This window comes from Loxodonta africana, chromosome 12 (assembly GCF_030014295.1).
Source record: "Loxodonta africana isolate mLoxAfr1 chromosome 12, mLoxAfr1.hap2, whole genome shotgun sequence".
Taxonomy (NCBI): domain Eukaryota; kingdom Metazoa; phylum Chordata; class Mammalia; order Proboscidea; family Elephantidae; genus Loxodonta; species Loxodonta africana.
This window is the reverse complement of record NC_087353.1, coordinates 39,826,930-39,841,671: the sequence shown is the minus strand read 5'-3', so window position 1 is coordinate 39,841,671 and position 14,742 is coordinate 39,826,930. Positions and strand designations below refer to the sequence as shown.

Genomic DNA, 14,742 nt, shown 5'->3' with positions numbered 1-14,742 from the left:
ATACTCCTTAGAAATGAAGATGGCAAGACTGTCTCACAGACTTTGGACATGTTATCAGGAGGGACATCATGCTTGGTAACGTAGAGGGTCAGTGAATAAGAGGAAGACCCTCGGCAAGATGGATTGACACGCGGCTGCAACAATTGTGAGGATGGCGCAGGACTGGGCACTGTTTGGTTCTTTCGTACATAGGGTCGCTATGAGTGGGAACTGACTCTAGGGCACCCAACAACAACAACAACGTCTGATTGGGCAATGTCGTACTGCATATACATCCATGGTCCAGCCCGTGCACTCTGGGGAGTGCACCAGGGAGTGCTCAACAGCTTAGACCCCCATGGCATGCACTGGTGAAGCTCATGGCCGCTATGCTCCCAAAACCTTTTCTCCTCCATCAGTGTGCACAAAGTAAACCTGAACACCATTAATTGCTGCCTCCTCATCATCCAATTCCCAGGAGTTGGATTTCTGCCATTATAGCATCAGAGTCGTTCCTTTGGGGGCAAGTTGTGGATGAAGAAGCTTCCCTAGGAGAAACTTCCCAACATGAGCCACCTGTAGGACATTAGCAAGCTGCTGGCCAGGCGCAGGGCTTTCAGAGAGCAAGTTGGAGCCAGACAGAGAGCAGGATCCAGGAGATTGCCGGGAAAGGGAACGTGCTGTTCTGTAGTTTCGTGCACAAGACAGAGGAGGAGTTGCAGGCCATCCTGGCAGCTAGAGCAGAGGCTACAGCTAAAGGCCCAGAGGCAGGACCAGCAGGCCCAGAACATGCAGCGCAAGCTGGAGCAGCGAGAGGCCCACAAGAAGAGCCTGGCAGGCATGAAGAGGGCACGGGGCAGAGGCTGATTGGGACAGTGATACCAAGGACCCTGGGGCCCTTCTGGAGGCCGAGGAGCTAGCCCACCTGAGGAAGAGGATGAAACTGAGTATTTCCACCAGGCATCCACCCAAGAAGCAGCAGGTAAAGGGTCAGAAGCCAGACCGAGGCGGTGACGGGAGGTCTCCAAAGCCCAAGGCCAGGTTCATCGGAGTCTAGGCCAAGCTGGGGCCCAGAGGGGCTGCCCGGGGCCATGTGCAGGGCTGAAGCACGGCTGCCTAAGACAGGCCTGGGCCTGAGTTCCAGCAAGGCTGACTGAATGGCCCAGATTGGGGCCAAAAGATGCTGCCCTGGGGCTCCTGCCGGGCTCCAGGTGCAGCCTAGTGCAGCCTTTGGTTTCCTTTTATAAAGGAGCTTTTTCCCTAACTCCACCCCCACCCACCACAATGAATAACTGAGGTTCCCAAAAAGAGAAGGGGGAAAAACAAACCTGCCTTTCTTTCTCTGGGGAATGCCACGGCCCGACTTCCCCACAGCCCTCCTGCCAGGGAAACAGGCCGCAGCCACTGGGAGGAGTGGACACCCAAGGTTGGCAGGCATCAAGGGGCCTGGCCAGGGTGGTACTGCCAGGTGGTGGAGGCCACTCTCCTGATGCCAAGCCCTCGCAGAAGTGTCCCCATGGTGGCTGTGGGCTGCATGCTGGGCAGGTCTCAGAGTGCTCACCTGAGGCATCCGCAGCGGGAGCGGCCCTGCTGCACAGCAGCCCCCTGGCCGGTGCAACCGCCCCGAGTCATGGACCCATGGCTCAAAGTCCAAATCATATAACATCCTATTTCACAGAACTGTATGGTGGGCATTAAGCAACGCATACCTGTATTTCTGTTTTCTTCTTTATGTCTTTAGGCTAGCTGGGGTTCGGTGATTGTTGCCTTGCTTGGCTCTAGGCTATGGGTTGTTCTCTCCTCCTGAAACCAGTAGCTCTTCTCGTGGGGATCATAGGACTAAGCCAAACAATGCAAACACATTTATAGCTTCTGTTTCCTTTTTGTATGCTATCATTTTGTTGACCAAAGCAAGTTTTGTGGCCAGTTCAGTGTCAGTGGGGTAGGGAAATGTATCTCACCCACTTTACTGTAATGCAGAGTCGCTTGATAGAGTGAGTGAATGATGTATTTAAAACAGCAAGTCAACCTGCCACTCTTGCTTTCCTGCTTGGCTGCCAATTTGATCCTTTCTTAATCTTTGAAGTTCTAGATGTAGAAAAAACTTAAATGTTTCTGAATATTTCAGTAATTGGGTTTCTCTGAACAAGTTCGTAACACCTTGCTTCTGCATACATTATCGTTTAATATATATTATTGAGTCATAAAGATAATATTTTTTTCCTTTATAGCAGAGAGTTTTTTACCTTTCAGTATTTTCCTATACCTTTCTTTGGTTTTGAGCTCTGGTGGTGCAGTGGTTAAGAGCTCGGCTGCTAACCAAAAGGTCCGCAGTTTGAATCCACCAGCCTCTCCTTGGAAGCCCTCTGGGGCAGTCCAGCTCTGTCCTATGGGTTTGATTTTTGTTTGTTTGTTTATTCTACTGCCTTTTGTCTCTCTGTAAATTTGAATGCTTTTACTTAGGTGCTTTGTATCCTTTAAGATGTTTTCAGTTGCAAATAATAGAAAACATAATGCAAACTGGCTTAAACATTGAAGGAAATTCATCATCTAATAGAAATGAAAAACCCAGGCAAAACTTGACCCAGGTGCTCCAGCAGCATGATCAGTTTCTCAGCTCTGCTTCCTTCATTTTGGTCCCATTCTCAGCAAGCTCATCCATCATAATTATAAGATGACTGCTTGCAGCTCCTGGAGCCTGTGTGCTTTTGGGCTCAAATATAGAGGGGAAGAGAGAATCTGCTTCCCAGAGAGCTTAAATGAAATCACACACCGTTGAATCTGGCCGACCCAAAATGAAGTCAGATGTTACACTAAAATGTTATAATTACGATTTACGTAGTTATAATCAATATGTATTTAGGAGACATATAGGATTCTGCAGAACATAGGGTTGGCTTTCTTAAGCAAGACACGTTAAGGCTGAAATCTGAAGGGTGAACTGGAGCTTGCTAGGAGAAAAGGCGAGGGTTATTGCAAGCAGAAGTGTTAACTTGTGCAAAGACCAAGAAATCAGAAGAATTTTAACGTACAAAATGAAAAGAAGGCTAGAGTAGGCTGGAGCAGAGAGGGTGAGCGAGAATGGTCAAGGTCGGATCATGTAGGGATCTGTTGAGAATTTTGGACTTTATTGTAAGAACATTATGATATCATAGATTAATTTTAAGCTGGACAGGGGATGGAACGATCATATTTGTTTTTTAAAGGCCACGTTGGCTTCAGCATGGAAAAATAGATGAGGTTGAGGGTGAAATTACATCGGTTGAGACTGAGACACTGGGACATCACCAGACTGGGGTGGGAGCAAGGTATTAAAGTAACTACCACATTTACTGAGTTTCTACTCTGTGACATACCCTTTATATATATTATCTGTAATCTACACAATCATTTTACAAGGTACTGGTATTACTTCTGTTTTACAGATGAGAAAATTAAGAGTCAGGGTGTTTGAAGTGACTTGCCCATGGCCTCACAGAGATCTGAATTCACATCTGTATGAATACCCAAAGTTGACTCTCTGCCACACTGATGCTTCCTTTCATGAGTTTGTATATTTACTTCATCTGAGCAGTGCAATAATAGACCTCAGGCCTCTCAGCCCTGCTAGCTACAGTTAAGGAACCACTTTTACTGCAGAGAGAGCTAAATAAGTCAGTTCATACTTTTGGCTTTGCGTATAAAACATCTTAGTACATTTTCTTACATGAGGCAGATTCAGCATAAATTTATAGCATGGGGGTCATTAAAAGAACCCCCACCTCTTCAACTCTGATTTCTTGAGCATGGAGAAGAAAAATTAGAAACCCTCTTACTTGATAGTTGTGTAATCTTTGAAGTGTTCTTATGTTATCTTTGCTGCTTCTAGTGTCAATTCTTAGCTTCTATTATATTTACTTGATTTTACATTAGTATTGATCTCCTCATTAGTATGGTTTTATTCCCCATGCAGATGATGCATTTAACTATTTCCGTTATTTTTATTAAATTATGTAATTCTGGAGTTACTTCCCTTGAAGATACATTCCTGCCATCATGGGCAATATAGCACTATTTCATGTCTTTGCCAGTGCTTCATTGTTCATAAAAATAAACCCTGCTAGGATTCTGAGGTAGCTGTTGACTCTTTATATTTTCCTAAGATCAAATCTAAATTTTGTTTTAGATGGCACAGTGTTTTGTATGTCCTATGGGTTTTCCAAAACTTTGTTTTCTTCAAAGGAAAATTATACCCAGATTTGCAAGGAAAATATTATGACAGCGACTATATAGTTATTCTTTACCACATCTTTTCACCAGATGTGTGTGCCGTTTCCTTTCATTTTATACGTTTCACTTTAAGAAGTACTCCACCCCTCCCCGCTTTTGGTCCTAAGTGCTAAGGCCTAGACCAAATCATTTTTTCCTTTCTCTCTGATTTATAAAGTACTTCATATATATAGGTCCACAACTTATCCATAATTCCAAAATCTCAAATGCTCAAAAAATCAAATTTCTTTATATGTTTAGCACCAAAACCCATTTAGCAACACTTTTCTTGAACTAACAGAAGACCATACATAATCTGTGTTTATCCCACTTAGTGTGAACCTTCATATGTTTCACAGCGTTTGGTTTCACAGCGTTTGGTTATGGGATGCTGCCTTTAATGCGCCTGGAGGTGTTACATAAGACGTGGCATATCATGTTATCTTTCTAAAGTCCAAAAAATGCTTATGCATGAAATGTATTTGGCCTTAGGTGTTTTGTATCAGGAATTGTGGACCTATACCTATATTAATAGCACATTTCCTTGTCTGTGTTCCTAATCAGACTGAGCCAAGAAAGCTTTCCTCTTTGGATCTACACACCTTAATTTATTGCCCTAAGCAGAGCCAATACTTAATATTGAAATTGAGTACCATTAATCAGGGCAGACTTTTACCAGATAGGTTATTGAACTACAGGTTATAATATTTTTTTCCTTAGTTATATGTGCTCTTTTAAAGCTGTCTCTTTACTGCTCTGCTTCTGTTTTCTTTCTTCTTACTGGAATCTTGGCTTCACCATTTACTAACTCTGTGATCTTGAGCAACTTACTTAGCACTTCTATTCATTAGTTTCATTATTTGTAAAATTGTGTAGTAATTTTGCCTGACTCATGAGATTATTATAAGGGCTAAACAGAATGCTTTCCGGAACTTATTTAATACTTCTTTAGCTGTCGGTGTAGCTTTTATTGCTTCATATCCTGTTGGTTACTTTATTAACATATGATCAGCCATTCCCTTATTAGTGCACCTTAAAGTAAGTTTCTTTGTTTTGTCACTTCTAACAATACTGGAGTAAATCCTTGTACATATGTCCCTAAGTCCTTGTGGCTTTATTTTTATAGGATAGATTCAAGTGGCGTTGTTGGGTCCATGATCCCATATATTTTCACTTGTAATGGATACTACCATATTATTTTCCTAAGGCAGAATTGAGAAATGGGGAAACGGTAGCAATTTTCAGTCTCGTCAGTAGTCCACAAGAGTGCTCATCTGCCTATAACTTTACCAGCAGTGGATCTTATCAATATACTTTTCTCTTTCTTTTTATTTTGAAATATAGACTGAAAAGAAATTGCAAAAATAATACATAGAGTCCCATGTACACTAAATCCAGCTTCTTTCCATGGTACCATCTTTTTTTTTTTTTTTTAATTAATTTTTATTAAGCTTCAAGTGAACATTTACCATTCCAATCAGTCTGTCACATGTAGGTTTACATACATCTTACTCCTTTCTCCCACTTGCTCTCCCTCTATTGAGTCAGCCCTTACAGTCTCTCGTTTCGTGCCAATTTTGCCATCTTCCATCTCTCTCTATCTTCCCATCCCCCCTCCAGTCAAGAGCTGCCAACACACTCTCCAGTGTCCACCTGATTTAATTAGCTCCATGGTACCATCTTATATAACTGTAGTATAATATCAAAACCAGGATATTGACATTGGCACAATACTGTGAACTAAGACTCTACTTTATTTCTCCCAGTCTGACCAATGGCATCTCGATTTAATTTGCTTTGGTTTGACTGCTGTTGGTGTGAATTTCTTTTCATGTGATTTATTGACCACTTACATTGCATTTTTTATGAATCTTCCATATCTTTTATCTTTTATCCATTTTTTCTAATGGGCTATTTGTATTTTCCTAAAAGAAGTTCTTATTTTAGGTCTATTATTTTTTTTTTTTACCAATTCTTTTTTAATTGGGTAAAAATATACACAACAAAAAGTGCCAATTCAACAGTTTCTACATGTATAATTCAGTGGCATTGATTACATTCTTCAAATTGTGCAACCATTTTTGCAACTTTTTTCCAAATTACTCTACCACATTAACATAAGCTCAATGCTCCCTAAGCAAGAGCTCCAACTTTCCCCTTCCCTCTTACCCCTGGTAACCAAACCCATTACCATGGAGTCAGCTCTGACTCATAGTGACACTAGGGCAGAGTAGAACTGCCCCCATATGATTTCTGAAGCTCTAAATCTATACAAAAACAGACTGCCACTTCCTTCTCCCACAGAATGGCAAGTGGGTTTGAACAGTCCACCTTTTGGTTAACAGCCAAGCGTTTAACCACTGTGCCACCAGGACTCCTTCCTTGGTAACCACTAGGACTATTAATCCTTTGTCCATATGTTTTGCAGACATTTATTTCAGCAGCATATATTTTCTGTGGTTTTGTTCATTGTATTTTTTCCTGTATAGAAATTTTTATTTAGCCAATTTTTTTCTTCCATTTTTTACATTTAAGTCTTTTTTATCCATTTGGAATACGTTTTTGTATATACTGTGAGAACCACTCCCCCGACCCCCAGTGTACAGCAAGATATGCCAGCACCATTTATTAAATATTTTATTTGGAATTTTTTTCAGTTGCTTGTAACTTAAAACCTCAACAAAATTCCAAAGGTAGGATTGGCTTAAGGGAAGACCTCATACAGTGACACAAGGAATATTGCTAAAGGGCCCTTTTTCCCCTTTTCTCAGTTCTGCTCTTTTTGGTGTCACATTTCACTTCATTCTCATTACCTTATCTTTTCCCTGTCTTGTGTGTTTTCCACCCCCATTTTAAATCCTTTCCTAATGATCACAACATAACTATGAAAATTTTAGGTCTTATTTCCTCATATCACTCGTTTCAGGGGAAGAAAGAGGGTGTCTCTCAGAAGCTTCCCTGGAAAGCAAATTTCTTTTCCCAAAATGTCAAAGGAAATAGATCCTTAGATCATTAAAAAAAAAAACATTGGTCCTGATTAATTCATGTATCTGTTCCTGAATCTCACTAACTGGGGGAATGGAATATGTTGATTGGTTTAAATCAGTTTGGGTTTACCCCCGTGATGAGCATGAGATTAAGTTCCTATAAACCACATGTCTGAGAGTGGGAAAGGGATAGTACTTCACAGGAAATTTTAAGTACTATTTCCAGAAGAAGGGAGAAGCGATGTCCGGTAGTAAAATGCAGATGATCCGTGGCATGACCCCATCTTCTTCCTACTGAATGGAAATAGCGCCTTTTACATTAATTATGATCTGTTTTTGTTTTTTCTACCCTATCCTGCCAGCAGTCTATGAGAGTGCTCGTTTGCCCGTTTATCTCCTCCTGCCCCAGTAGCGTATTGCTTCAATAGCATACATTTTATTATCTTCTTAGACAAGCCTCTCATCATTTTTTTCCACTAGAGATTTTTTGACAATTTTTTTTTTAAATGTAAACTTTGGGATTTTGATTGGAATTGCCATATATATATATATATATGTCTCCAAATTAGATAAATAAAAAAAGAAAAATTTTTATTTATCTAATTTGGAGATAAATATAACTATGAAAATCAACCTGGATATATACAACACTTTCTTCCCCCAAAAGATTTTATTTCCTTAGTTGTTTGCTGTCAGCGTTATGGGAGAGGCAAGCCTTCTCTCAAGTTTATGACCCTCAACACTTGCACAGTAGCAAAGGACAGTGGACCCATGCCCTTCTTTTCCCTGACAGAGAATTCTTATCTTAAAAAAAAAAAAAAAATCCTTAGGTATACTGAAAATATCTAGCAGCCTATTCTAGTAAGCTTATTTTATTGGGTAACACCAGCACAGAACTGAGAGGAAGAGGGATTTAAAAATATGCCATTAGGCTGCCTTATTAGGAGTCCCTGGGTAGTGGAAAGAAACCCTGGTGGCGTAGTGGTTAAGTGCCCACAGCTGCTAACCAAAGGATTGGCAGTTGAAATCCGCCAGGCGCTCCTTGGAAACTCTATGGGGCTGTTCTACTCTGTCCTATAGGGTCGCTATGAGTCGGATTCGACTCCACGGCGCTGGTTTTGGGTGGTGGAAATAAGTGTTCAACTACTAAGCTAAAAGGTTGGTGGTTCGAACCTGTGCAGAGGCACTTTGGAAGACAGGTGTGGTGATCTGCTTTTGAAAGGTCACAGCCTTGAAAATCCTATGGAGCAGTTCTGCTCTGCATACACGGGGTTGCCATGACTCGAAATCAATTTGACAGCAGCTAACAACAATTCCTTGGGTATTATGAAAAAAAATTAAAAACAAATTTAGGCATGCCGTACATCTCCAGAGACTCCGGACCACTAACTGATTCTTTTTGTATGGTTGCTACCATAGGAACTTTCCAAGTGTTTGTTTGCTGCGTATAGTTTTTCTTGTGTCTTAAAATGTCTTAATATTTTCTCTAATGATGTTTTTGGTGTTTTCCTTAGAAAAGTGATCATGTTCTTAAAATACTACAGCACTATATTTAAATACCTTTTTTTAACAGTACTTGATTTTAAAAAATATTTTTCTAGTTTTGCTTTCTAAATTTGAATACTGTTCTCACCTAGAAGCTTTTATTTCAATACTATCTAATTTTTTGATACTTTTGTAATTCCTTTTATGTACAAGCTGAAGATTAATGATTAATCTGAGAAAAAAATGTTTTAATTTTATGCTAGTTAATCTACAATTTGATAGTTTATACTGGACTCAAATACATTTCGCTTCCATTTGGTATATGTTGAAAAACATGCATCTGACTTACAATTTGCTTTGCTGTTTCTTAATATGTGAATAATTATTTTAAATAAAAAACCAATATTATGCTCAGTGGTGAGACATTAATGGCACTCCCTAAATACAGGAAAAAACCAAAAATGCCCGTTAATAATTTTTTATTGCTATTGTTTCTGGTAGATATTTACAAAAAGACATGGAATGAAATCCGATTACAATTGGAAAGGAAAATAATGTATTTACCTACTTTTTACAGATAATGTATTATGTACCTAAATAACGATAAATGTATATTAGAATTAATAAGCATTTAATCAAGTTACTGCATGCAAGATAAATATTCAGATGCCTGTGTGTATACCTTTCAAAGTGATGTCATGACAGATTTAAATATAAGAGACTACTACTGAAACATGTTAGTTTCACAACTACATTTAGTCTGGTGCAGCAATATGCAAGGGGCTAAGTTTATTAGCACTTGTGTGTGTATGTGTGTTTTCCCTCTGTTTTAATTCTAAAGATTTAAAACTTGTGCTAAATAACATAGAATGTTTACAAATTATATTTGTGATACTTCTGTGAGATAAATTTTCCTTGACTTAAACGTTAAATACTGTATAAGGATTGAGAAAATGAAGGACTTTTTTAATATATGTACTAATGATTTTTTACATCCATTTTCTCCATGGCAGCCTCTCTGTAGATTGATAGTCTTTGTACATGTTATAAAAAGTGTTTTAAGTCAAATGAATGCTGTTAATTTATCAATGTTACATAGGATGTTCAGAGATGGAAACTAATCTTTTTGTGTGTGTGTATGTTTTTTGCTTTGTTTTGTTTTACAGTGGGACTTCCCCTCTTGCATGCCTGAATGCAATGCTACACACAAACTCCCGAGGTGAAGAGGGTATCTTCTATAAGGTTCCAGGTAGAATGGGAGTGTATACATTGAAGGTAAATATTTTTGTTGTGCAGTCATTTAAAAAGACAACAAGTGACTACATATAAATAAGATTTGAGTCAAAGAGACAGAATTCTATTGTTCTTGAAGTGCTTACTTTCAAGAAGATGTAATATAGTGAAACCTGTGAAAGCTGGAACCCGTGTAAGGTAGAAACCTGTCAGAGAAGGAAAACTCAAATATTTTTCACTAAAACGAGCAATAGAAAAGTGGTAAGACTACACCCTGCAAAGGCAGAAAACTTGCCAGACACGGCAGTCCTGTCGAGTTCCGGTTCACAGGTTTCACTGTGTTTTTAACCTTGTAGCCAGTATATTTTCTACCTGTTAACTATCTATAGGTATGTTAGAGAAATAATAATTTTTTTTATTCTTTATGATCTTGAAAGAATGAAATAGAAATGACTTCCCACTGATTTTTTTTTAAAGAGCCTTCCAACATTTAGAAAGTAGAGTGCTTATGTGGAGCATACTGCCTAGATGCTTTCTCATGTAATTCTTCACTGCATTCGGAGTTGTGGTTATTCATTCCTTTTTTATGGTGGAGGAAGCCACAGTGCAGAACACTGAATTTTTTTGCCCAGTGTTGGCCAGATAATGTCAGAACCAGAGTATGACCCCAGAGCTGAATGAACTCCCAGTCCCGTATTCTTTCCACCATAACAAACTTAATAATTTATGATTCTTACACTGGGAAGGGACCTGTACATACCAGTGTCCCTTCAATCACAAGTGACAGGACACCCAACTCAAATAACCGTGAGTAAAACAATTTATTACCTCATGTAACTCAGAAATCTAAGGTAACCCAACTGGATACAGGAGCTCAAATGATGTCATCAGGGCTTGGTCTCTGTGTTGCCCGGACTTCATTCTCAGACAGGCTCTGTCCTCATCGTTCGTAACTCTACTCCCAAACCCTACTCTGTGAGTTCTAAGTCTGGTGAGAAGAGTCCCAGGAACTAAAGCAGGAGCCCTTCAAGTAATTCTGATTTGACTTAATTCATTTGGCTTGGCCCATGTGTCTATACCTGAATGGTCACTGTTGTCAAATGCACTGAGGCTTTTTGACTGGACGGTCTTAGGTTCATGAACACACTTGATGTGAGGCCGAGGTTAAGCTTGCTTAAGCCAGGTGAATTGAGGAGAGAGGGGTTGTACCCCAAAGGACATTTAGGGTTTTTTTTTTTTTTTTTTTCCAGCAGCAGAAGAAGAATGAGTACTTGACAGGCAATGACAGTGTCCATGTATATGTGGGACTCTGACTCCCCTTACCTTTTTAGCTTTGAGTTGTAGTCACCGCTGTACCCAGTAGTTGCGTATAGCTCACTTACGTTAAAAAGATTTAACCTGCCTGTGATATCTCCTTTTTATATACTTCTTTGAACTTACTGGAGTTAAGGGCTCTTTTCCCACATGGGGCTTTCTGCATTTCTTTTAGGTTTTAACTGTTCTAGTCCTTCCATATTATTAATAACATCTGTTAAATGCCTACGCTGTGCTAGACCCTGTAGAGGCTCTAAAGAGGAATAAACTATGGTAGTTACTGAAAAAATTGCATACTGACAAAGTGTACTGTTATAAAGTACTGTACTATAAAGTACTATGGTAGTATAGAGAAATAAAGATTAATTTTGACTAAAGAGGTTTACAAAGTTTTTTTTTATTTTTGTTTTTAAATGTAAAATTTGATCTGGTCTCCAGGGCAAGGGAGTAAATAGCTTAAAGAAAAGCACAGGTAGAAATCTGCAGAACGGATTTAAAGGTCGAGTAAATTGGAGTGGTGAGAAGGTAATCTCTCTGTGGGCTAGTGTGGTGAGGAGCTCAGGAGTAGGGTAAACACTAGGTGAAGATCAAACTTGGGAGGTCTTTGAAAACCTGACTGAGCAGTTTTAGAGTGTGTGTATACATGTGTTTGTGTGCTGAGGAGATGGTGAAGGTTTTTCGGAATAGCACGATCAAATTCATGTTTAGGAAGATAAGTAGGATATATGTAAGAGTGTGAAGCAAGGAAACTTGCCAAAAAGGTGGTTATGGTTGTTCAGAAGAAATTAATCAGGGCTTAAGCTAAGGGAGTGGTAAAAGAGAGGGATGCAAGGGGTTTTAGAGAAATAAAATATGTGGCATTTACAGTGCATAAAAGAGAGGACGAAATGATTCTAAGATTTGGGACATGAGCCGTTGATCCTGGAGGGATAACAAGTTTAGGAAAAGAAGATAATTATATTTCTTTTAAGGTACTAGTTGAATCTATAGGTCAGGATGTCTGGCAGGCAACTAACTATAAAAGGTGTTCTGCATTTTGAAGGAAAGAACAGAAAACTATAGAGTATGTATTTTAACATAAGCAATGGCTCAGGGAGAAATGGCACCAGGACATAAGCTTAAGTGAAAAATAAATATTACAAGTCAGAATTATGATCTTGGCTATGATGTCATATGGGTGCCAGTTGTAGGCTTACATTTTGTCTGTCAGAATTATTTTTGATCTGATTATAAAAATAAATTATTTGAGAAAATACAGTATTAAAAGAGAAAAAAAGAATCATCCATAGTTGTATATAGAGATAACAACATTCATCAGTGTGTTTATATGTATAGTATATATACTTTTTAATATACATATTAATTTATTGAGTTTTTGGTAAAAGTTTACACAGCAAGTTAGGTTCCCATTTAACAATTTCCACAAAAATTGTTCAGTGATGTTAGTTACATTTATCACAGTCTGTCAACATTCTCTTTTTTTCAGTTTCTACATGTACAATTTAATGACATTAATTACATTCTTTGAGTTGTACAACCATTCTCACCCTCCTTTTCTGAGTTGTTCCTCCTCCATTAACATAAATTCACTGCCCCCAGTTTGCTATCTAAGCTTTTGAGTTGCTGCTGTCAATTTGATTTTATATGTATATAGTTCTTAAAAAAGCATAATGCTGAAAGCAGACCTTTTTTTTTTTTAACTAGTTAAGCTAAACTATTGTTGGCTTTTAAGAAGACTTCAGGGGATATTTTTGGTTTAAGGTTTAAAGATTTTCTCAGGGCAGTAGTTTCAGGGGTTTATCCACCCTCCAAGGCTCCAGGAAGTGTGGTGTCCATGAGAATTTTCAGTTCTGTTCTGCATTATCCCCCTTTTGATCAGGATTCTTCTATGGAATCTTTGATCAAAATGTTCGGTAATGGTAGCCAGGCACCATCCAGTTCTTCTGGTCTCATAGCAGAGGAGGCAGTGCTTCATGAAGGCAATTAACCACACATTCTATATCCTCCTCCTATTTCTGACTCTCCTTTTCCCTCTCAGGCGAATAGAGACCAATCATTGTGCCTTGGATGGCCACTTGCAAGCTTTTAAGACCCCAGGCACTATGCAGTGAACTAGGAGGTAGAACAGAAGCACTAGACATGTTATTAGGCCAATTAACTGGGATGTCCTATGAAACCATGACCCTAAACCTCCAAACCAAGGAACCACATTCCATTAGGTGTTTGATTGTACATCAGTAGCTTCAACAGCTACTTTTTTTTTTGTCGCCATTGTTATAAATATATCACACAACATTTGCCAGTTCAACTTTTGGCAGGTATTATATTCTGGAGCCCAGAGACATAGTGGTTAAGTGCTATGGCTGCTGACCAAAAGGTCGGCAGTTCATATCCACCCTTCTCCTTGGAACCCCTACAAGGCAGTTCTATTCTGTCCTGTAGGGTCGCTGTGAGTCAGTTTAACTCGACGACAATGGGTTTGGGTTTTGGTTTGGTATAATTGTATATTTTTGTGTACTGCTTAAACACATAAATAATAACTGATATTTGTTGAGATCTTGCCATATGCCAGGAACTATTCTAAGCATTTTACATTTACTAACTTATTTGATTTCAGAATAATCTTTTGAGGTAGATACTATTATCACCCTGATTTTATAGACAGGGAAGCTGAGGCATGAGAGGTTAACACTTTGACCAAGGCTGCACAGTTAGGAAAAGGTAAACCTGGAATTCAAACCTAAGAAGGCTTGATTTCCTAGTTCTTGGTCTTGTAACTACCCTATTGTATCTCTTACATACTGGGTTGACACAGATATCCTTTCTGATTAGCATTCCCACTATGCAAATGCAGAAACCAAGTAAATTCTTCTGAATTTTTTTTTTAATGGTTGCCTGTCTCTTGCTGTTCAGACTGTCTGAATTCATAACACGTAATGATAATTACGTACACCAAATGCAGATATACATAACACACACACATGTATAATATACATGGATGTACATACATTTTACAAAACTGTCAAAATACTGTTTTTTATTCTGAACATTTCATCATTTAGCGGAATTTACATCTGTCCAGTTTTTGTCTGACTTTAGCCAGTGTTTTTGTGCCTGCATATGAATGTCATGTATCATTTTTATCTTTGGGTATGAACGGAAACATTAGCTAATTTGACTCAGAAAGAGAAATGACAGGAATTCAGAAGATATTCTGCTACTGAGGTGTACAGTACTAAAAATTATCAGCACAGTTAGCTTGCAACGATACAGAATCAGAAATTTAATTCCTATTTGCTGAAATGGTAATGATTAATTCTAATTGGATGCCTACATTTTCAGAAAGATGTGCCGGATGGGGTGAAAGAGCTATCAGAAGGTTCAGAAGAAAGCAGTGATGGTCAGTCAGATTCCCAGAGTTCTGAGAACAGCAGCAGCAGCAGTGATGGTGGCAGCAACAAGGAGGGAAAAAAGAGCAGGTGGAAAAGGAAAGGTA

At 38.9% G+C, this 14,742-nt stretch overlaps 1 protein-coding gene across 3 annotated transcripts in view; it reads left to right on the top strand.

Moving 5' to 3' along the window:
• The window catches only part of ASXL2 (ASXL transcriptional regulator 2), a 190,324-nt gene that overhangs the window by 102,406 nt on the left and 73,176 nt on the right, over nt 1-14,742 (top strand). For all 3 annotated transcript variants that reach the window (XM_064295135.1, XM_010591973.3, XM_064295136.1), the window contains exons 3-4: nt 9,866-9,974; nt 14,589-14,739. In XM_064295135.1, coding sequence (XP_064151205.1) covers nt 9,866-9,974; nt 14,589-14,739 — 260 coding nt within the window. The remainder of the gene's footprint in view (nt 1-9,865; nt 9,975-14,588; nt 14,740-14,742) is intronic.